A 21,827-nucleotide genomic window follows, 5' to 3' on the forward strand; every position below is an offset into this window, starting at 1 on the left:
ATCCTTTTTCACACACATATACGTTCAATCTCAAAATCACCATGTTGTTCACCTTGCTATCCCGGGCTGCTCTACGGAGTTGACTACTGGAGAGAGAAGGTTATATTCAAGAGAACACATCTGGAGGCCGGTTACCCATTATTAAGATATCACAATCACCAAGTATAGTGCCTGTACTCCAATAAATTAAAAGGAAAATCCAAGTAATCGGGATCATCAGGCTCGCAGCATTGGGCTGGTCGCTGAGCCGGAACTCCGCCGAACTACGCTACCGCCAAGGATCGCGTCCCTGTGTCCTGTCTTTGGTGTGCAATGTCATAGCACCAGTGGCTTGGGGGTTGATCGGCAATGTAGGGTGTTTTGGTCATATGAGGTCGCGCGACTCGGAAAGCCAAAGGCCCTTCCAATTTGGTTTATGCCTGCATGTTTCCTATTGTATGCGCCAGCTATATTTGGCCATGGCGATTACAATATATTCCAAACTCCAACGCTGACTATTTATGGACCCTACAGGGCTCTTCCAAGCCCGAACTCTTGCGACCTGGGCGGTTGGGTCTATCATTATCAGCCATACATAAGTCGGAGTGTGTAGCAGGGGTGATGGTGTAATATCCCCTCGTTAGCTTTGCGCCCAGTCATGGGACTAACAAAAGGGAAAAAGGAAAACTGTCAGCCTTTCGATTCCCAATCTATCAATTCTTTGATGTGAACAAGCACTGTGGATATTTCTCTTTGATTTATCTTCCATTTATATATATCCGTGGACGGGCAGATGGCAAACCTGGCGGAAAAGGTACATGTGAGTCTATGGAAGCAATGTCCAGGTTTTTACGGTGTACGTTTAGGAGCGAATTCTATGCCACACTGTGTGCGAATCATTCAAAATACAACTAAAAGCAGGGTCGATTCAAGGGGGGCGTTGCGTCAGCCTCGCTCATGGCCTGGCCATCCAACAGTAACCCCTCACGAACTGTCAACCCAGGTTTATTGCTCCTTATCCTAAAATTAAGAGTGGGGCCGTAAGATGGGCTCCATTAACCCACCTGTGATCATTGGTGACCCCAATGCACGCCCAGACACATCATGGCCCACCGCTGGCTGCGCCGCTGAGAGCCGGCGTCTATCCAAGATCACCTTAGCCTTGTATGGAGGAGAAAAGTCCCTTGCCGCGACTGATTTGCTGCCTTATGCAGCTGGCATCAACGTCGCCCGAGTTGGTGCCTGAGCACGTGACCCTGACACCTGATAGAAAAGCACTTCTGGACTCTGCACTCCGGCGTACTGACCATGTGACCGGCGGGATGAAAGATCGGGCGCCGTCACGTGTTTCAGGAGTTCTTTGATTGCGAAAAGTGATTTGAAACATCATGTTCTACTTTGTCTGAGAATATCAAAAGAACTCTCAAAATGTATCAATGACCATTCTTCCTTGTGAGGCCAACCTTTCTAGCGCTGCAGATATCTTCTGGCCGCGCTCAGTATGAAACGCAAAGCGGACGAAGAACCGTCAGGATCGGACTCGCATCCTGCAAAACAACAAGTTCCTGAGCGGGACACTGTCCCCCTTCCACTGATACAGGAAAATTTGTCTCTTTTAGAGCTAGAAACAAGGGGCCCGAAAATCAATCTGTTCTCGGGCCCCGAGGCAAGGTACCGGGGACAAGGTGCCCCGTGGAGTCCGTCCGCGGCTAGGAATGCGACAAGACTTCCGGGCAATGTGCCCAATATACCTTTATCAATATCGTCATTGTCGAGTACGAGGTCATCCTCGCCGTCCCTGCAGAAGCAACGGCCCTTCTCTAAACCAAATGACTCGACATATCGCACTAGCACGTTGTTTCGCGCCAGTATCTTCGTTGACACGGAGATGCCGAGAAGCGTCCGAGACTTAGTCAGTAACGTGTTAGATGTATCAGAGCCTTTGTCTATGGAGATAAAAGTCCTGGCATCGAAGATTCAGCGTGAGTCGGTAGAGTTGGCCGCTTTGCAAGCGGGCAAAGCCGAATGGACTGAGATCTTCCACGACGCGATCAAGGATCTAAAATCTACCGATCTTTTGTCGGTACGGAATAGAGGTGAGACATGCACTCGGCTTCCATTCGTTCGACATTGAAAACTAACTATCTGCCCAAAGACTGGCGTGATGATGTTACGCCCGAAGTCCACCAGCCTGCGGACACAGTTCTCCCTGTCTGGGGCGAATCCGCTCCTCCTTCATCTTCGGGACAGTATCTTGGGAACACATTCTCCTTGAGGACCCCTAGACCCGATGTGTCCGTCGGAATGACTGATGCATCTCTAGCGTCGGTACTACGACCTGCCAGAGGTGACAATGCTCGTTTCTTTCTCAATGATCTCCAAGACACCGAAGCTCTCATCAGCGATCCCGGTCTGACTCGGTTGCACTTATGCTTTCCCTTCTTTGTCATCGAAACCAAATCAGGCGCAGCGGGTGGCAATCTCTATCAAGCCCAAAATCAGTCCGCCGTGAGCGGTGCCTCGGCGATTAACATCCTGAAGGGCATTACCGAGCTCTATGAGCTGGAATATCCCAAGCGGCATGGCGGCAAGGAGGCACATTCTACCGTTGACCTTCCACTACTGGCTTTTTCCATGACCACGGAAGGTCCCGTTTGTGAAATCTGGGCCCATTTCTGGGACACATCTAAGAAGGGGTATTGCATGACGAACATGGGAATCTGGCGAACGACAAGCGAGGCTGGTGCTCTCGAGGTTGTGTCGAGAATGTCCCGCATTCTGAGGTGGGGCTCAGCTGGTCTCAGGAATGCTATTGCCGAACGACTCTCTAACTTATACAAGATCTGGTCGTGATCTCGCGGTGACAGTACCTGTCGGTTTGACTACAGGACGACATAGAGGCCTCTTATTTGCACGACATCCTTCAAGGGCTGATAGTCTGCTACATCGCAAGGAACTATACAGGCTCTCGAGGTGCCCCTCCGAAACTCTTGCTGGCAACGCTTTTGAGGCATCCATAGCTAGTTCCGCCTTCCTTCTTGATATACTCAATACCCTATGTGTTGTTGGATGTCATTGACTTTATGGGTAACTTGGTATCCCCGCTCCGAGGTTTTTTTTTTTGGCTATACCTGAAGTTATCTTGCTCTTTCGGTAACTCTACACGGCCTGTCGGCCGCCGAAGACCAGGCACTAGGTCATTATATCTTCCTTGGGAAAAGCACTACATTGAATGGATACAAATATAATTCTGCTGGTATGTATGTACATGAAATCTATCACCCACTAAGCCGCATTAAATAGCCATCAACGACTACAATTACATCATGAGACGACTGCACCCTGGCAAAAGCCACCTCTCAAGCACCACGTCATCGCGTTATGACTCATCCAACCTGGGATATCGATAAATTCGATCGTTGCTTGTAGGTGCTACGACCTTAGCAATATCAATGATCAGGCCCTGCTAGCTCGTAGGGTGGATGGCGAATAGCTAGTTCGTAGGGGCCGCGGCGTCCGTTTAGCTCGTACACTCCTTCAGCATGTTTGACACGGATTCCTGGATAGACGTGTGCCATTTGGCCTTGCTCCAACGCATTGCGCCGCCGTCGCCTCGTGATGAAGACCCATGCCAGTACACCCAGCAGCACGCCGGCTGCCGCGCAACCAACCGCAATCCCGACTACAGCCCCGGTGGAAATACCATTGTCGTTGCTATCGTCACTTTTCGACGATGGCGTTGGAACGGGGGTAGCAGAGCTCGAGGTTATGGGGATCGGAGTCCAGTAGTTAGCCCAGGTTTCTTCCCAGTTATTGGTTGTCCCAGGAATCGTCATATCCTTTTCCATAATATTCGTTAATTTGTTGGTCGTGAAGTAATTCGGGCCCGGTGCCTGTGCGAGGATCCAATTCCCAATGCGACCACCCCAACTCCAGTTCGCAGCCATGAAAGCAGCCTGAAGAAACGCGCGGCCTAGCGCCGGTGTGCCGTCAGTCCCCATACAGGGGAAATAAAGCGTTGGGTTTTTGACAAGCGGTGCTTCCAATGTCAGATTTAGGAGCGCGAATGGGACTTTGATTGTAATATTGGCACTGTTCAGGCTATTTTTGTTGAATTCGAAGCTCAGATAGGAGGGTGACTTGATTATTTGTTCGTAACGAGGGTCCGAGGTATTCCAGAGGTATAATCCAAGGTCCGAGTCGTATGTAGTTGGAAGCTCCGAGGTAATCGCATCGCAAGAGCTCTTAGGGAGATAGAGATAGGGATCCCCAGGACTAGCCATCACCGTAATTCCCTGATGTAAGGAAGAGTTGCCCTTCTCCAGAAGGCCTGTTTTATTGAAATAGTTCCATGGTGAGCCACCGCTGGCCACGCCAATTCCAACATCGAGGAGCTTGATAGGGAACTTGCCCCCGGAGTATGGCTGCGCGGACGTTTCCCCGACAATTCGATTGCCATCATAGCCTCCGAGCATCAATGAGCCCGGGATTCGCAATGGTGCAGAGCCAATATGCATGCCGAAAGAATACGACGAAGCCATCTTTGCGGTAAACACGTGACTGTTGATGAATGTTGCATTGATACTGACCCCATCGCCTCGGGTGAACGTTTGATTGAACTCCGGACAACCAAGCGACAGGACCCCGACTTCCAATGGGTAATTCTGCCCACCGGGATATGTCTGATATGCCTGCGACACCGCAAGGAGATCCACATCATAAACCGAGTCCCCGCCAAGGTCTATTGTATCCATTGCGCGCTCTACCCTGGCCTTCACTGGCACAGCATCTGCAGCCCCCAGTTCGAAGTCACTCCATGTGTCTGCCTTTGGCGGGATGTTGATGGAGGTATTGTCCCAGGTATTGGATTCTTCGGTGTTGAAAAGCCCGGCGTCGTCGGCGTAGCAGACAGACGAAAGGCTAGTGTTGGCGCAAAGGGACTTGACGAGGATTCGGCTCTCCCACGTTCCTCCTGGGTATAAGGCAATCTTTTGGCTGGCGCTGCCTATGCCAACGGAGACGGCCTGCCACGGTCCATCGGGGCCGTAGCTTTTGTCCGACCAAGTCATCACGTATGGCGCTGGCGGCCTGGCCGCAGCTACCAGCTCAAGGTAACGAAGGAATGGCGCGAGTGCCAACAAGCGAAGCAAAGGACACTGCATGGTAAGGAGTGATCGCATTGCAGGCACTGCGGAATGGGAAGGTCCGTTTGATGAGTAGCGAAAGAAAATTTGCAGATCTCATCTCACCGAGCAAGGTCGGGCGGGGACGCAGGAGTGTTTGAGGAACAGGAAACCCCTAGGCTAGATGGAGGCGAGCGGTGCTGCATTGGTAAGGGTTAAATCGTTGGCGAAGTTGGTCGCTAACAGGGATTATCGACAGTTTCAACCCAGCATGGGGCTAACAAATCATCGGCTGTGTATGTATGTCTCGGGCAGCTGCACGAATGAACACACGGCTATAACCGCGGAGGCTATTTTCCCCTAGCGTAGGTACACCGGTGCAGGTCCCTCACGACAAAAAAAAAGGGACAACTAATCTTACTATTTCTTACGCTAAAACACTAGCTTACTTTCATCAGCCGCCGGCCCCTCGGCTGCTTGACTCCTGTTCTCACGAAGAGTAGACCTCGATGAAGGAACATCCTACCTAATGTGCTTGGCCTGGCCTGCATGCGTTAGTTATTGATTAAGTGGCTGAAACCTGTTATACTCAAGTTAATAGCTGCTCTAGGTTTGCTGTGCAATTAATACGTTATGCTAAGGTCCGTACACTTCTTCTACCCTAATATTGATATCTTTTGATGGAAAGCCTTCGCCGATTTTGCTTGTCCTGGCCAAATGCTATAGCCTGAAAAAGACTAGTTCACGCTACAGATGAGTAACTTCCTGTCACTCTCCCTGTCTCTTACTGGGTTTTACAAGGCCAATATAGTTCTGTTTCCAGCAAAAGCTGCTGTTAAGGATGGTATAAAAGCCGAAGTGGTCGGTGGTAGGATACAGCTACTGAAAACATGTACATAAAGCGAGAAGAGTAACTGTGAAGAAGGGGCCGGGGGGGGTCACCCACTCCCACCGACCCTATGCAGTTTTCCTCCTCAAGATAGCGATATATACCAACCGACCATGACCGAAGTGGAGTAGTAATGTCATTGTTATATGTTATGACTGCACGCGTAATTACCAGTAGTCCAACCCCAGCCTATACCTCAAGCTCTGTATCACTGTCATATCCTCCAACTGTATTAAGATGTTAATTCTTTGTTAGAAAGTTGCTGGACTCCCGAAGTCTTCTTGATCTCTCTGCTGCATATAGTGTATCAGAATGACCAGAATGGGCTGAATTCATAGGAAAGATCAATAACCTCATGAAGTATATAAGAACGGCCAATAACCATGCTATAGTCCGATATATACCCCTGTAGCCTATGAATAGGACTGAGACATTATATTGATCTTCAATAATGGAACGTATATAATGAATACCCTAGTAAACTAAATCTAGTTTTAACCCTCCATTTTATCTAAACTACTTGACCTTAACATAAAACATCTTAAGACAAACGTACATCACCCATACTCCCTTGATACGTATTTATATAAAGGTTAATGTGTAGAGCTACCTGAAAGTTTTATAGACCTGTAGCTAGATAATTCTCGTCTCGGAGAATGGCCATCCTGTTAGTTTAACCTTTTTTCTACTATTCTATTTCAGACATGTCTTGCATAACGGAACAAAAGCCGCTCGCTCTACACTATCATGTTAATTGTTAGGTTCTTAACTTTTCCGGGTAGTTCTACGGTCTCACCGTATTGCTATTGCCTTACTCGATAAGTCTATTACGAAATACACTGGCCTTTATGCGTACAGGCGTTAGCAGATATCTCTTACGGCAGACATGAGCTAGGTGATTGGTTGAGCGTGCGACTCACGTTGCCTCGCTGAGCTTAAATTAATCCTCTCTATCACAACTGTCTCGGGATGTGATGTTCACTTCCAGCTCAAGCGATCCTAGAGGCGCAACCGGCCCTGAAATGATGAGACGACAAAGAAGTATCCAAGTGTCTAGGTTGTGGTTCTGGTTTGAGGGTTTTCCCTTTATTTCATTTGCATTTTTCTCTTCCCCCCTTTGTCTTTCCTTCGTGTTGCTACGGTTCATTCCACCTAGGCCCTCGCTACCTTGGTTGACCTCTTGGCATCTTCCTACCTCTCCTGTTTTCATTGTTTCCATCTGCAGCCAGAGAAACAATCTTTGTTGTGAGGAGCTTTTCGAAGCACATCGGCCGAACTAGGGGTGAGATCCATGCTCGTGGTCTTGGTCATTGGGATTGTCTAGGTCTCTAGGTACAACCAAGCATACGAACCTCTATAGGCCAAATGACATACTGCTAATAACGAACAATGAACTATCTATCTGGTGCTGATCGAGCGACCAAGCACCCCTTTGTTGCTGGTTCCCACGGTTCCTCCGCCAGTTGAATTCCCACAAAACGCCTGAACTCATTATAATTAGTCTGCCACTGGTAACCACAGTCATGCTCGCGGGCTTCCCCACGCTCTATTACTGTATTTAAGATATCATCCTGCCCGGTCCTTTCATCCAAATACACTCCTGAGCCCCGAACGCCCGCTCGGGAGGAGTGAGGGACCATGTCCCCACAATTGTTAGCCCCAAGAATTAAGAGGATGATATCTGTCGTTTCTGTCTCTCTCCTGATCGTGGTAATTTTTCTTTTTTTGCCCTTCAACTGTGTGTATCATCTTCGTGGTCAATCTTCACCCATAGTAAAGGGCGATTCCCAACCCATCGACTGGTCTCGTTTCGCCTACGTGCAATATGTCACCAACACGCCCTACTTGTGTAACTCAGTCATGCTCTTTGAAGCCTTGCATCGCCTAGGTAGCAAACCTGATCGTTTAATGATGTACCCTTCTAGATTTTTGGAGGATGCGCAGAACAGTTCAACCGAGAGCCGGCTGCTCCGAAAAGCACGAGACGAATATGAAGTGAAACTGATGCCAATAGAGGTGCAAAGTCGAGACAGTGGTGATGGTGAGTCTTGCATCGCGCATATTCTGCTCCCAAAGATGTGTAGCCTAGCTGCCGTGGCAACTTTTAGCCCGATGCTTAACTCCGACAACTAATAGCGAGTCCAGCTACCTGGGCTGAGAGCTATACTAAGCTTCTCGCTTTCAACCAAACACAATACGATCGAGTGCTGGGCTTAGACTCGGACGCCACCATCTTGCAAGTCAGTGGCTCCTTCAAAATCTCGTGACCATTTCCTATCGCTGATGCCGTACCCCAGACCATGGATGAGCTCTTCCTCTCTCCGCCGTCCCCCGTGGCGATGCCACGAGCCTACTGGCTGAATTTCAACGATCGGCTTCTCAGCTCGCAACTCATCCTCGTCCAGCCTTCGGACTTCGAATTCACCCGTATAATGAAGGCAATTTCGGAAGCAAGAAATACCGAGTATGACATGGAGATCCTAAACAATCTATACCGCGACAGTGCCCTCATCATTCCCCATCGACCGTATGATCTCTTGACGGGGGAATTCAGGTCCAGAAAGCATACAGATTATCTGGGAAATCCCCTTGAGCCGTGGGATCCGGTTAAGGTGTTTCAAGAAGCTAAGTTCCTCCACTTCTCGGACTGGCCCGTCCCCAAGGTAATATTCTTACTGCATATTCCTTCCCGTATCCTTTTTGGATTCACTATAGCGCTAACACTCTTTTCCCTAGCCTTGGACTGCTGCCAGTCCGGCCACTATTGAAGATAAACAACCTACATGTGACTTAAACCCCAAAACAGGAATAGAGGACGATTGTCGGGCTCGAGAAATTTGGCGAGAGGTGTACGCTGACTTTGTAGTGCGACGTAAGGTTTGTCAGCCCTTCTGAAGGACGTCCGCGTGGCCTAATGCAGAAACTCACTAACAGTGACCAGAATATATGCGACATGGAGGTTAAGAGGAAGAGAACTAATTTTCCCACTCGGCGGCCTCTGCCACCCGACCCTTACGAACCCATTCTATAACATCCCCCTTCTTCTTTCAATTCCAGTATCTGCTTTTGATCAAACGCGATGATGGTGTCAACGCTCATATATTAATGTGTACATGGGTATCTGCTATTCTCGTCGGATTGTATCTACAAGGTTCATAGACAGCGCACGCTCTTTTCTACTGCCGTCCTTCTAACTCTTGTTTCTTCACACAGAATGCCCTGTTTAGTTTTCTTAGGCAATGGTTCTGCGCCCTGATTCGCATCTTTTTTAGCCTATCAGGCGACAATCTGTGCTAACGCTTTCAACAACTAATAGACTATCTTTGACCATATACATGATGTATGCCTTGCCTTTTCTCAGTATCTATCTATGCCGTCTTAACATCTTTGGGCCTTTGGGAAAGTTATTCAACTCGAAGAACTTCTAATTTCAACTGATTTTCAATTATTATGCAAACATTCAACACAATTTTCGAAAATGATTCTCTTCATCGAGATCAGTTTCCTTATAGTTGGGTTAGAATGTAGAAGTCCAATCCCAGCTTTTCTTTCCTAAAGACGAGATAGGATTGAGATGTCAACTTCTAAATACTAAGAAATGCCACGTTTGTTCAGAAAGATACTGGCAAACATTGTCAACATAAGTGCAGGTAAGAATGAGATGCGTGAATGAGAAGGCTTTCATAAAACTTACCATCTACAACAGCATTTCAACGTCTTTACTATTGATATATTGATAAGTCTTTCATGAGAAGGCTCTACGTTTTACATTATTGCTGGGACACGTTGAAGAGTATACAGTGATCACGCGTGTAAGTGTGCGCCTGGCTGTCGAATACACAGACACAATCTGAATCCCTTTTTCCTGTTCTCGACGATACCTGGTGGCGATGAAGGACTCTTGCACTAATAAAACCCGACCTGTATTGTCATTTCGAATAATCACTCGCTTCAGCACACCCTTTGTTCCAAATGTTCCATAATGTCTTGTTCTGCTCTAACAAGTATCCGGACCGTCCCGTAAAAACAGGAATAGAGGATGAACTTTTTGTGAATCTTCCGCTTAAATATGAGGAAAGACAATTGCCCGGGGTAATTGCAATGTAGTATATAAAGACGCCAATCCCGCTCAATAATGGAGGGTCTAACCATTCATCCGCCTTAAACTCTTTCAAATGACCACCTTGAATCAATACATGTCTTCACGGCTGCTCAAGAGATCGACTCGAGGTTTCATAAAAAACACTTTGCCATTAGCTTCTAGTTCATTCAGACCTGGTGTCTTCGAAGGGAGTTTCAAGCAAAGCTGTGCCCAAACAACATGATCTCTATGCTGAGGGCCACTCAAGATGCCTCCGAGGAGGCAACCCGTCCAACCCACATCAACGTTACTGCCACAGCCTCATCAACCATTCTCCATAAGCACAACAGCGGGGCTCCTTTTACCATCACTCTCACGGCTGTCTTGCCCATCATTCCCAACCAAGTTAACAAGCCTTTTACAGTGTTCATCCACGACACCCTGCTCGACCCAAAAAGTATGGTATTCTTCCAGAATGGCCTTGAGCTGGTGAAATCCGAATCTGTTGATCATCCGAATCAGCCAAAGGCAAGACTGGGTCAGTCTAGTGTATATTCCTCCGAGGGCTCCTGCACCGTCGATCGTGAGAATGAGCAACATTTTGTGACACTTCAGCCAGGCGTACCTTACCGAGTGACTCATACCATGAAAGTTCGGCCAAAGTTCTCAATGAATAACGCACATGACAAGGTGCCGTGGGTGTCGCCGTTCGGACATACTCACGGGCTCAACGTTGGCGCGACTTATCAGGTCGAATTGGGTGATGGCATGAGCCATATTAAGTGGTTTCGACGCGGAAAAAAGGAAGAGGTACTCAGCGGGTATGAGGGTTTCTGGGACTATTTTTGGGATCTTACCTGCTTGAGGAGAAAGCCGAAAGAGCGGATAGGCGATTCGAATATGCGGCCTGTTCCGCTTGTGCTGCTGAACGAGGTTTCTGTTACGGTTGCATTTTAGGTAGCGACTGAGTGATGAATTCATGATTTTCATTCTCTAAGTATCCTTTAATACTACCTTGAATAGAATCAATTGTTTTTCCTATATATCTAACCTTCTTCAAGCTGGCCTTGGATACTTCTAATATACAATTTTTCTATTCTACCCAATCCCTTTACCATCCCGGTTATCTTCTATCTAATTCTTTCTTTCGTTCTATGTTTCAAAGAGGTATTGTCATCGTAATACTTGTATTTACCAACTGTAGTAAGACTCTTTAGTAGCTAATTACTTGCAGTACGTGATATCATAGGTATAGAATCACGATGTCGATTGGCTATCAACATCTTCATAGTTCCGCAAAAGCCAACGTATGGTCTCCAAAGATTTGTCTCATCTGAGAGTGGCATATTTTCCCTCTTGCAGACTTGGACTAATGCAAGCTGTCATTACATCTATCCTGTCGTACTGCTATTTTTTTCCCACCCAGTTTATCCGGGCAGCGGTGAGTAATATATATAGTAATCTCGGTCTGAAATTTGAATATTTATGAAGGAACCATGTCTCGCTAGTCAAACCTGTTGCAAACAACATTATGTTAACTAGGAGTCTATACGTAGAGTAAAACTGTTGAGCTTCGTTGCTTGCATAGTGACACACTGAGGGGTGAGGCACCAAGGCACCAAAGCACAAACATCATCTTCTTGGGCACAGAAGCCAGCGCCAATGGAAAGCGTTTAACTGCATCTTTCTGCCGCACAAAGGACCAGCAGATTAAATTTGATTGCTGGAGACTCCCTTCCGCCTCTCGGGCGCTAACCGCCAGCCGTGCCGTTATATCCGACTTCCCAGGCCAACAAAATTGCGTCTTTCAGGCCTCTCCGCATGCCATTTTTGGTTCCACTCGGCTGATAATAGAGAGCCTCCTTATCATCCAATCCTAGGCAAGAATGCGCGATGGGTTTTATTTTAGGCGGGTCTCTTCAAAATGGCACGAAACCGATGGGGAAGGCCCAAAAAAAATTGCTTCTCTTCGATTTTCTCCGCCCCCCCTGCCAACTGCGTTGGTTTATCGGAGAATAGCAGCCAGATGCACGTCGGTCTGGCTCTAACAGCAAAGACCCAGCTTTGAACTTAAGCTTCCATAAGGCTTTCTCTCCTAGGCGACCGTTCGACCGTGGTCGCCACTTTCTCGGCATAACGTTGTCGGGTACACGGGACTGTTGAAGCTCTTGCCGCCAAGGCGATAAGAGTCGAACAATAAAACGGCCATGAGCTGAAGTCCTGCGTTTAGAGAGAAAAAGTGTATTCCAGCGATGATGGAGAAAAACATAGAGAGCCAGACAAAGCTGCCTCAGGCAACAAGGACGCAATTGGAGCCATATACGGTGTTTACCAAATACCAAGTTTACTACATTGTGTTCACGGCATCATGGGCTGGTCTCTTTTCACCGATATCTGCGAATATTTATTTCCCCGCATTGAACACACTGGCCGAGGATTTGAATGTGTCAAGTTCACTTATCAATTTGACGGTGATGTCTTACATGGTACGTTGTTCAGCGTGGGTTCAATGGACAGCGTTAACAATTAGTAGATCTTTCAAGGTCTTGCGCCGATGTTCATCGGCGACTTTGCAGATGTCGTTGGCCGTCGGCCAGCTTACATGGCCTGTTTCGTCATCTACACCGCAGCGAACATCGGCCTGGCGTTGCAAAACAATTACGCTGCCTTGTTTGTTCTTCGCTGCATGCAGAGCTCAGGGAGTAGCGCCACCATCGCTTTATCGTCAGGCGTCGTTTCAGATATTGCGACGGCCGCCAAAAGAGGATCATACATTGGTCTGGTTACCGCAGGATCATTGCTTGGGCCTAGTCTGGGACCCGTCATTGGCGGTCTTCTGGCCCAGTACCTGGGATGGCGGGCTATTTTCTGGTTTCTTACTATCATGTCTGGTGTCTTCATGGTTCAGTTTGTTCTTTTCTTCCCGGAGACTAGTCGTCGGGTTGTTGGGAATGGATCTCTCATGCCACAGAAGTGGAATCTCTCAGTCATGGACTACATGAAGACCCGAAAACACGCAGAAACAACTAACACAGGCAGTCGACCTAAGTTCCGCGGCCCGAATCCGATTCAAGCTCTGCGAATCCTATTCGAGAAAGACACCTCCCTGCTCCTGTTCGTCAATGCGATCCTGTTTGCCGGATACTACGACATCACCGCCTCCCTACCCTCCCTTTTATCCGAGATCTACGGCTATAACGACCTCCAAGTCGGCCTTTGCTACATCTCCATCGGCACAGGCTGCTTTATCGCCGCCTACTCAAACGGCTATCTCCAAGACTGGAATTTCCGCCGCACAGCGCACAAACTGAACATTGAGCTTGTCGCGAACCGTCAAACAGATCTAACCTCTTTCCCGATCGAACGCGCCCGCGTGCAAGTCATGGTTCCACCGCTCGTTGTGGGCTGTGTTGCCGTCATCGCCTTCGGCTGGGCTGTGCATTACGAAACGCATATCGCCGCGCCGCTGGTGATTTTGTTCTTCTGTGGCTTGTGTCTGAGCATGGCATTCAACACTGTCAGCACGTTACTCATTGACTTTTATCCCGGGAAGGCAGCGACGGCGACCGCTGCGAATAATCTCTGTCGGTGTCTTTTGGGAGCGGGTGCTACGGCGCTGATTGTTCCAATGATCGATGGGATGGGGAGGCAGTGGTGTTTTACCTTCCTGGGGCTGGTTATGTTAGTTGGGTCTTTGCCCTTGGTGGTCATTGTGCGGTTAGGTCCGAAGTGGAGGGAGGAAAGGAGGTTGAGGGCCATGGGATGAGGCAGTGGTTTATACCAGGTGGTCATTAGAGGCGAGTGTTACATATTGCCCCGACCTGTCAAGACACCTAGACTTAGCATACTACCTCAAATAGAACATTCGAATCCCACCATTGTCCAAAGGAGCAAGAATTTACTCCGTAGAACAGATCGAAACGCGATGAGGTCACTGTGTTCTGGACCCGGCAGTCGCGCGAAACTGCCGGGCCCCTTGCATGCAGCCAGGAACGATCAATGATCGCATGACGTCATGGAGATCGACCAGATCTCGATCATAAAGACACCGTGAAAAGCCTGAACTTAATTGAAACTCCCCTCAGCCGCGTCAATTTCCCCCCAATTCCTACAAGATGAAGGGCAAAGCTGCCTCAAGTCCCGTAGTTCTCTACTGGCACCGCACCGACCTACGACTGCACGATTCGCCCGCCCTCCACGCAGCATTGAACCTCAAACCATCGATCTTCATCCCGGTCTGGACATGGGATCCGCACTACGTGTACCGGGCGCGCGTCGGGCCCAACCGGTGGAATTTTCTCATCCAATGCCAGAACGATTTGTCGAAGTCGTATACGAAACTGAACCCGAAACAGAAATTATGGGTTGTGCGTGAGGCGCCCCAGACTGTGCTCCCGAAGTTGTGGAAGCAGTGGGATGTAACGCATTTAGTGTTCGAGAAGGATACGGATGCGTATGCGCGGGATCGCGATGAGACGGTGATGCGGTTGGCTAAGGAGGCTGGCGTCGAGGTTGTTGTGAGGATGGGGAGGAATCTGTTTGATCCGGATGAAGTCGTGAAGAAAAATGGTGGGAAGCCGACGATGAGCATGAGTCAGATTGAGAAGGCTGTTGAAGGGATTAATAAGGGGAGGCCGGCTGAGGTGGTCGATACGCCGGAGAAAATTCCGGATGCGTGGGATGAGAAGAAGATGGATTTGAGTGGTCTGGAGCAGGATAGTGTTGATCCCGAACCGGATGTTAATCAGGAGTATCGAACCAAAAAGGATGAGCAGTATGTGAAGATCATGGGACCGAAAGATGACTTTGGAGTACCAACTTTGCATGAAATCGGGATCGATCCGTCACAGGTCACATCGCCCCATAAAGGAGGCGAGGCGGAGGCACTAAAGATTTTGGGCGACTACATCAGGGACGATGAGTACGTCGGGACATTTGAGAAACCGAAAACATCACCTGCCGCGTTCCAGCCACAATCAACTACTCTGCTTTCGCCCCACCTGCATTTCGGCAGTTTGTCTGTTCGCAAGTTCTGGTGGGATGTCCAATCCGTTCTGGAGGACCGATCAAAGCGAAAGAAGGCGAATGCGACGATACCGACAAACTTACCAGGACAGCTGCTATTTCGTGACATGTACTTCGCAGCACAAGCAGCTATTGGGCACGCCTTCTCGCGGACATACGGGAACAAGATTGTTAGATTCATTGACTGGCACCTTCAATCAACCGACATTGAGACATCTGGGAAAGAACAGCCAGCGAATAAGACCTACGCGGTAGATTCCGAGGAAGCAGAGATATGGTTCCACAGATGGAGAGAGGGCCGAACAGGCTTCCCGTGGATTGACGCCTTGATGCGCCAGCTCAAACAGGAGGGCTGGATACATCACCTAGGTAGACACAGTGTGGCCTGCTTTCTAACACGTGGAGGATGCTACGTGAGTTGGGAAAGGGGCGCAGAAGTGTTTCAGGAATGGTTGATTGATCGTAAGTGGAACTATCCTCTATTCGGACCAAGCATTTCTAACATACTCACAGATGAGGAAGCCTGCAATATCGGCAACTGGATGTGGCTTTCCTGCACCGCATTCTTCGCACAGTTCTACCGATGCTACTCGCCGGTCTCGTTTGGCAAGAAATGGGATCACGACGGGGAGCTGATTCGTCATTACGTGCCTGAGCTTTCAAAGTTCGATAAGAAGTATATCTATGAGCCATGGAAGGCTCCTATTGCTGACCAAAAGAAATGGGGATGCCGTGTTACAGGTGACGGGAGCGAGCCCGACAGTGATGGGATGAAGACATATCCCAAACCAATGTTTGATTTCGACGAGCAAAGACAGATATGCCTTGACAGTATGAAAAATGCATATAATATTGGACTGCACGGAGACGACACTCGTGTGAAGGACGGGTCGTGGAGAGAGGACTTCGAGGGGGGAGATGAGAAGGAGGATGGTACTGAGAATGACATACGGCAGGGCCGGGAAAAGAGACGGAAACTCTGAAAAAGTCGCGATTGTACTTAGACTCCAAGTGCTAATCCCCGTGACAAAAATGTTTTCTTTGGCGTCCTGACGAGGATAGATGTTGAAGAAGCGAGGTTGTGGATTGTCAATAATAGCATGGTAGTAACCGGATTGATGGGCCAGACACTAAGCGCAACCTGGGAATGGTTTACCAACGAGCTCACGCACTCGCAATAACATAGTGAACAAAGTGCCTTAGAAAGGTGGTACAAACCGAAGACCTCTGGCCAAACCTGCCTTGTCGAACGTTCGTCCGTAAGAGAAACCCCTTCTGTCGTGGAGCTGCGGAAAGTCATCGAGCTTCTCCCAAGTACGTAGGGGTCGAATGCATTTGTGGTCTTCGTTCAAGAGAAAGCCCAGCGTGAGAGATTGAAGATGTGGCATCCCAGTAGCAAGGAAATCGAATATCGGTGTCCAGTGCCCATCGAACACCAGGACGAAGGAAAGCTCAAGATGTATGATACTTGGGTTCATCACTAGGAACCATAGAAGGTCACGTTCGCGGTAAATTTGATCAAACAGATAGACGTGCTGCAGAGATGCAAATCCCATACATCGAACCATCTTTTCGAACACTTGTCGCGTTTGGTGGGGATTATACCCGTGAAATGTGCTCACCTTAAAGGAGCTAATTGTAGATAGATCAGGTTTGAATTTTGGGGTCGGGACATCAAGTATGTCTCCGCCGACAGTCAGGCTCGTTTCGAAATCTTGCCATCGATATTCATGATCCGGCGGCTCATCCACACCTACATGCGCTAACAGCTGGTATAAAGATGTCATCGAGGCGGGGGTTCCAAAGTCGAGAAAGGGTGCAACGACGAGTGTTGGAACAAGAGACGTATGCAGCGGGGAGTCTAGATAAACCTCGAACGAGTCCACAACAAGCCTGGCCTCAATAATTGCGGTTGCGGTGAGATAGTAAGTTCGGACTGTCTCTTCCCAGCGTCGTGAAAATTGAGATATGCCATGTTCATCAGTGCCGGAGCAGTCGGAGCAAGGGGTATTATTGCCTCCCCAGAAGGTGATCTTCCGGATGGATTTCAGCGCCTCGAATGTTTGAAGCAGGGAATTGAAAAAGCACCTGTTGAGATCGCTCTGCGCCCCTTCATCATCCCATGAATCATCTCCATTTGGATCAGCCTCTGCATCTTCTTGGCGGTTAGAATGGCGGGGTGGAAGTCTGGAGCTCCCCTCCAAGCTGCCATCAATATTGGAAGTTTCCCTCCCCCCACGACTAGGCATTACCCAAGTTCCACCGGTGGGCTCCCGCAAGTCGATTTTAGATGGTGATAACCAGCAATGGGCTTTTGTGGCCGGGTCAACATCCAGCGTCAAATTTTTAACCAATTTTCCCAGCCATGGGTGGGTTACCAACTTCTGAAGCTGCTGTATGCCATCGGTCGTCAGCTCTGCTCGGTAATGCTGAAAGCGTCTCTCGAAAGACCTACCGGAGCAAAGGTGGCTTACCGTTCTGTTGGCTAGCCTGAGCGCCTTATTTGTCTGACCATCAAGATAATGGACAATCATATCCCAGATCTCGAGAGGGAGAGACTCGCAGGACATTCTGACGAGAGGGTTTCACCGCTAGCAAGGAGCACTAGACCAAAGGCACTAGAGACAAATATGTATCATACACCCGGGCCATGAACCTTTTATAACACAGCATCCTCATAGACTCTATCAGCCTATCGTGCGGGAGGGGAACTGCCGACCTTGGGTAACGATCAATCAATCAATCGGAACATTCCCAATGGATATTTTATATCGGAAAATGCCCATTTTGATAGCACAGGCTCATTTGAGCTCAGTCCTATCTAGCTAAGATTGGAGAATGATATAGTGGTCTAACAATGCTAAGAAAGATAATGTATATGGATTTACTTTGCCCGGCTGCGGATCTAGCCACACATGAATCTAGGGAATTACAAACACATTGCTGCGAATGGTACTTATTCGAAGCTACATATAAGTTGTCTTACAAATCAACGACAAATAATGACCCTTTTCCATGTTACCCTTGCCGTAATCCCTATTACGTTCGATAAAGGTCTAGGGTCGTAATTTGGATCTCATGCAAGAAAATACTGTCTGTCCGATTGGTCCATGAAAGTCTCGTCTCAAATGAGGTACAAAGGCGAGAACTACATGTTACAGCTTTACCTCCATGCTTAAGCACTTTTGACCAACTCTTGACAACAACAATTCACCGTCCCCTGTTCCCACCCACTCCGGAATACCGATCGGGGCAAGATAAACACAATTGCAACGTTGCTATTCACCTTGTAAGGTACGATAGAGCACCCTAAGTTACTAGATAGCCCACAACGTAAGACCTCTACCAGACCTTCGTAAATGAAGGACCCAGCGCATGTCAACAAAACGCTGCCATTTTCTTCATAACATACCATTGAATCAGCTTACAGTTTGGCTAAATAGTATCCGACGTTGTCTAATTGTACACCAACTGGTCTAACGGATGATCGGAGCGTAGCGCAGCCAAGCCATGTGAAGATATGACACGTTCTGAAAGAGATCACAAATTCGGCAAATGCTTAGAATCTACCATTTTCTACCTATGAATTAACAAAGAGATTGGGCCCAGTGGTTGCCTTAGGCGGCAAGGTTATAGAGAGAAGTCCGTGTTGGGTTTAGCGTGAGAGTCGTCTCCTTTCATCGTGTCCTTCCAACCAACACTACATTGTCCCTACATTCTCTACATCATCCCTTCATTCTCGACACAATGCCAATTGATCGCCTTCCAATCGAGCTTTGGGAGCTCATCACTAGGACATTATGCTTGTCCGACCTCTTTGCCTTCCGTTTGACCAGCAAATACATTTCAGACAGATGTTCCGGTCCAAACTTCCGCTTCCACATAGCAGGTCAGGCCGTCGTGCTAACAAGGGAGAGCCTGGATTCACTTCATGCCTTGGCAATCCATCCAACTTTAAGCTCAGCCGTCAAGAGGGTCTACATCAGCGCGTGCCCTCTCAGAGCAAGACAATCAGCCCCCTGGGCAGCAGAAATTCCGGGTGATGTGTCTGAAAGCGGACTATCTGACCCGTTGGCACAATCGCCAGCTGCGGCATATGTATCCAACAAGATACATAGCTCTTTGGATTCCCAGAGAGAAAATTCAGATTTGTCAGATAGGTTCGTTTTTGACAAGCTAGAGGCGACATTTCGGGCCTTTCGCCGCCTGGAGGAAGTTCACATATCCATGGAGTCACGCGACTTTGACGACTCCGACGACAACGGAGAGTTTGGAGAGCCTCAAGAGCCCGAACTTTCTGCGTTGGCGAGCAATCTTCATCCAAAATTTTATTATGAGCAGTTTGCCCGGACGTACCTTTTGGGTATGTGCGCAGTTCTCAAAAGCAATATCGATGTGACATCCCTGCGGATTGAAACCAATATCGACGAAGTGTCTCTTGCACCACAGGTGCTTGAGGCACCATTTAAATCATTCTCTTCGGAGCCTTTGGCCGTGTCTCTGGAGGTGCTCGAGATTTATACGTCAATTGGAGGTGCTGTTCTTGGTCAGTTCACTATACTAGACCAGTTGGAATCTTGGTCCAAGTCAATAGATGGCCTAGTAAATTCTGAGACACCTACATTGTCAGGCTTGGCAGGTCACCTCTGTAACCTGAAGTACCTCTGTGTCCACATGAACTACCTAGAAGTGAACTTGAGCCCTTCAAATCCCTGCCCAGAATTCTTGGGCCTTCTTCATTCACCCAGATTGGAATCGTTGATCTTCAGTCACTTCAAGGCGACAGCGAGCTTTCTGCTGTCCTTTTTCCAGAAACATCTTCAGCTTGCATATATCGAGCTCTCGGACATCAAACTAGTAGATGGCGATTGGAAGGAGGCCTTCAGTCTTCTCCAAAGTGATATGCCAAGGCTCAAAGAATTGCGTGTTGGGGGCCTTGTAGGACAAGATGATAAGTATCTGCGAATAAGGCCTGTCCAGAAGACAGATGAACTTTTCAAAAGCCACCGGCACTGGGACCGAGATCTACTGGACCAATCGTTCATTAATAGATGCTGTACACTTGGCAGCGCGGATTTGCAGAAGGGCCTCGAGTTTTCATAGCTCGATCGAAGCCGACCTAAATGATTGTGCCTCATTAGTGTCTCAACCCTTTTTCGCCTATTCCTGCGCTCTTTCCACGCATGTTTCCCACATCCAATACTTCGAATACCAGCGATCCCGACTCTGCTGTTCAATAATCTTCTTCACGAATCTGTTGTTTTGCTTGTTGCCTCATTTTTATCACCCTATGCGCCGTATGACTGTTTGCCGAGGGTCGGGAGCAGTACACAAATGAATCGGCTCAGATTCGAGAGAGGAATGAGGAGTATCTCATTCGAGATAGCCATAGTTGTATAGATTCAATTTAAGACATAAATACCCTAAAATACAAAATTACAATGACCACAGATCCTGTGTGTTCTGGGATTTACTAAGGCAACAGACTATATTGGATACTGATGAAATATCTCCGGTTGGACTAGCTACCCGCAAGTATAATGTATCATTGACCCAGTCTGGCGGAGGTAGATTGTTGTGTAGTAACACAAGAGATCGTCTTCACTTTCAGTGAAATCATAACTCCGTTCTGGATACTTGTTTGGTACGGACTCGTGAATGATCTCAATAACTTTCACCTCATGCGCTTCCGGACCACATTGGCAGGGCCTTTCATCTTCCTCATAAGGTAGGTATGCATGCCAGTTTTCAACTCTATTTTTCGCATGTTCTCGCTCTCTCTGCTCATGTTGCCTTGTTTCATGCGGCATGAGATACCATAGTCGCCAGCTGAACGGATCTCGTGGTTCCGTTTCGCGGAGCTTCACATGTGCTGGACTGTCCGTCCGGGGTTTTTGCGTGTCATCCTGCGCTCCACTCGAATCTTGATATTATCAAGAACATCCTGCAGAAACTCGGTGTCTTTCGGGTGGTTTATACCCTTGTTACCATTGTCAGGAGATGCCGGCGGGAAAACATTCGAAAGGACAAGATGGTAGTTTGTCCAATCTAGACCTTCCCTATCATTTTACGCTTGCGGTATGCGCATCTCCGGGCAGTTATCGAGACGGAATAGTTGAAGTGCCAAGGCTTCATGTTCGTAACCATTTGTGCGTTTATGATGTCTCTGAGCCCGTAGCCAGACATCTTTAGCTTTCAAAAATACCAGAGTTATGCTCTTAACCGGTCGACAAACTGACAGGAAGAAGATGAATCGATTAAGTTTCTCCCAGAGCATTACCATCTGGCCCTTGTCCGGAACTTTCTTTGCAAGGAGGGTGATTGTTAAATGGACGTTGTGAAACGAAAATTCCCCGAAGCCTCGAGTAATGGCCTCGTCCACGCTCGCGACCTGCCATATGGCTCGTATTCTTCAAAACTCAAACCATATCCAGGGGTCCAAGGCGTTGTAAGAGGTTATATGGACCCGTAGTTGGAAATCTTCGTACAGGTAATGGGATATCTCGTCGTGGAGTGTCCGACTGGTACACATGACAGCCAGTCGTGTGCCCGGTCGTTTCGACTTTCCATCCCATTTATTTTCCTCTGAAAGACGAGAAAGGTTCAATGTAACCAGGTAGTCCCATATACAGAGGCGAACCTCCGGTGGAAGATACCCGAAGCGTCCGAGCGCTGATGGCGTTGCCATGGCTAAAACAGTATGTGATGATGGAGAAATGGTTTGCAATGA

At 48.2% G+C, this 21,827-nt stretch overlaps 7 protein-coding genes across 7 annotated transcripts; 6 read left to right on the plus strand and 1 right to left on the minus strand.

Annotated features, from left to right (window-relative positions):
* Positions 1–1,927: 1,927 nt before the first annotated feature.
* On the plus strand, positions 1,928–2,832 carry LDX57_002664 (uncharacterized protein; the record flags this gene model as incomplete). Its single annotated transcript, XM_046084313.1, has 2 exons — positions 1,928–2,075; positions 2,135–2,832. The coding sequence occupies 2 exons, from the start codon at positions 1,928–1,930 to the stop codon at positions 2,830–2,832; spliced, it is 846 nt and encodes a 281-aa protein (XP_045940276.1).
* A 596-nt stretch (positions 2,833–3,428) lies between these two features.
* LDX57_002665 (uncharacterized protein) lies at positions 3,429–5,141 on the minus strand (the record flags this gene model as incomplete). Its single annotated transcript, XM_046084314.1, has 1 exon — positions 3,429–5,141. The coding sequence occupies one exon, from the start codon at positions 5,139–5,141 to the stop codon at positions 3,429–3,431; it is 1,713 nt and encodes a 570-aa protein (XP_045940277.1).
* Positions 5,142–7,851: 2,710 nt separating this feature from the next.
* Positions 7,852–9,022, plus strand: LDX57_002666 (uncharacterized protein; the record flags this gene model as incomplete). The annotated part of the gene is made up of 5 exons (XM_046084315.1): positions 7,852–8,032; positions 8,137–8,231; positions 8,289–8,654; positions 8,728–8,868; positions 8,933–9,022. The coding sequence occupies 5 exons, from the start codon at positions 7,852–7,854 to the stop codon at positions 9,020–9,022; spliced, it is 873 nt and encodes a 290-aa protein (XP_045940278.1).
* A 1,290-nt stretch (positions 9,023–10,312) lies between these two features.
* On the plus strand, positions 10,313–11,029 carry LDX57_002667 (uncharacterized protein; the record flags this gene model as incomplete). The annotated part of the gene is made up of 1 exon (XM_046084316.1): positions 10,313–11,029. The coding sequence occupies one exon, from the start codon at positions 10,313–10,315 to the stop codon at positions 11,027–11,029; it is 717 nt and encodes a 238-aa protein (XP_045940279.1).
* Positions 11,030–12,057: 1,028 nt separating this feature from the next.
* On the plus strand, positions 12,058–14,007 carry LDX57_002668 (MFS transporter). The gene is made up of 2 exons (XM_046084317.1): positions 12,058–12,558; positions 12,606–14,007. Exons 1-2 carry the CDS (start codon positions 12,325–12,327, stop codon positions 13,836–13,838), a joined length of 1,467 nt encoding a protein of 488 aa, XP_045940280.1. The 5' UTR covers positions 12,058–12,324; the 3' UTR covers positions 13,839–14,007.
* Positions 14,008–14,172: 165 nt separating this feature from the next.
* On the plus strand, positions 14,173–16,273 carry LDX57_002669 (uncharacterized protein). The gene is made up of 2 exons (XM_046084318.1): positions 14,173–15,559; positions 15,611–16,273. The coding sequence occupies exons 1-2, from the start codon at positions 14,188–14,190 to the stop codon at positions 16,078–16,080; spliced, it is 1,842 nt and encodes a 613-aa protein (XP_045940281.1). The 5' UTR covers positions 14,173–14,187; the 3' UTR covers positions 16,081–16,273.
* A 2,856-nt stretch (positions 16,274–19,129) lies between these two features.
* Positions 19,130–20,200, plus strand: LDX57_002670 (uncharacterized protein; the record flags this gene model as incomplete). The annotated part of the gene is made up of 2 exons (XM_046084319.1): positions 19,130–19,643; positions 19,701–20,200. The coding sequence occupies exons 1-2, from the start codon at positions 19,325–19,327 to the stop codon at positions 20,198–20,200; spliced, it is 819 nt and encodes a 272-aa protein (XP_045940282.1). The 5' UTR covers positions 19,130–19,324.
* Positions 20,201–21,827: the final 1,627 nt, after the last annotated feature.

The sequence above is a fragment of the Aspergillus melleus genome (genome assembly GCF_016097325.1).
Source record: "Aspergillus melleus strain CBS 546.65 chromosome Unknown contig1, whole genome shotgun sequence".
Lineage (NCBI taxonomy): Eukaryota > Fungi > Ascomycota > Eurotiomycetes > Eurotiales > Aspergillaceae > Aspergillus > Aspergillus melleus.

Coding starts and splice junctions, on each gene's coding strand:
- LDX57_002668 (XM_046084317.1), top strand. CDS start 12,325: ATGATGGAGAAAAACATAGAGAGCCAGACAAAGCTGCCTCAGGCAACA. Junction 12,559..12,605: donor TGACGGTGATGTCTTACATG/GTACGTTGTTCA, acceptor AACAATTAGTAG/ATCTTTCAAGGTCTTGCGCC.
- LDX57_002669 (XM_046084318.1), top strand. CDS start 14,188: ATGAAGGGCAAAGCTGCCTCAAGTCCCGTAGTTCTCTACTGGCACCGC. Junction 15,560..15,610: donor TCAGGAATGGTTGATTGATC/GTAAGTGGAACT, acceptor ACATACTCACAG/ATGAGGAAGCCTGCAATATC.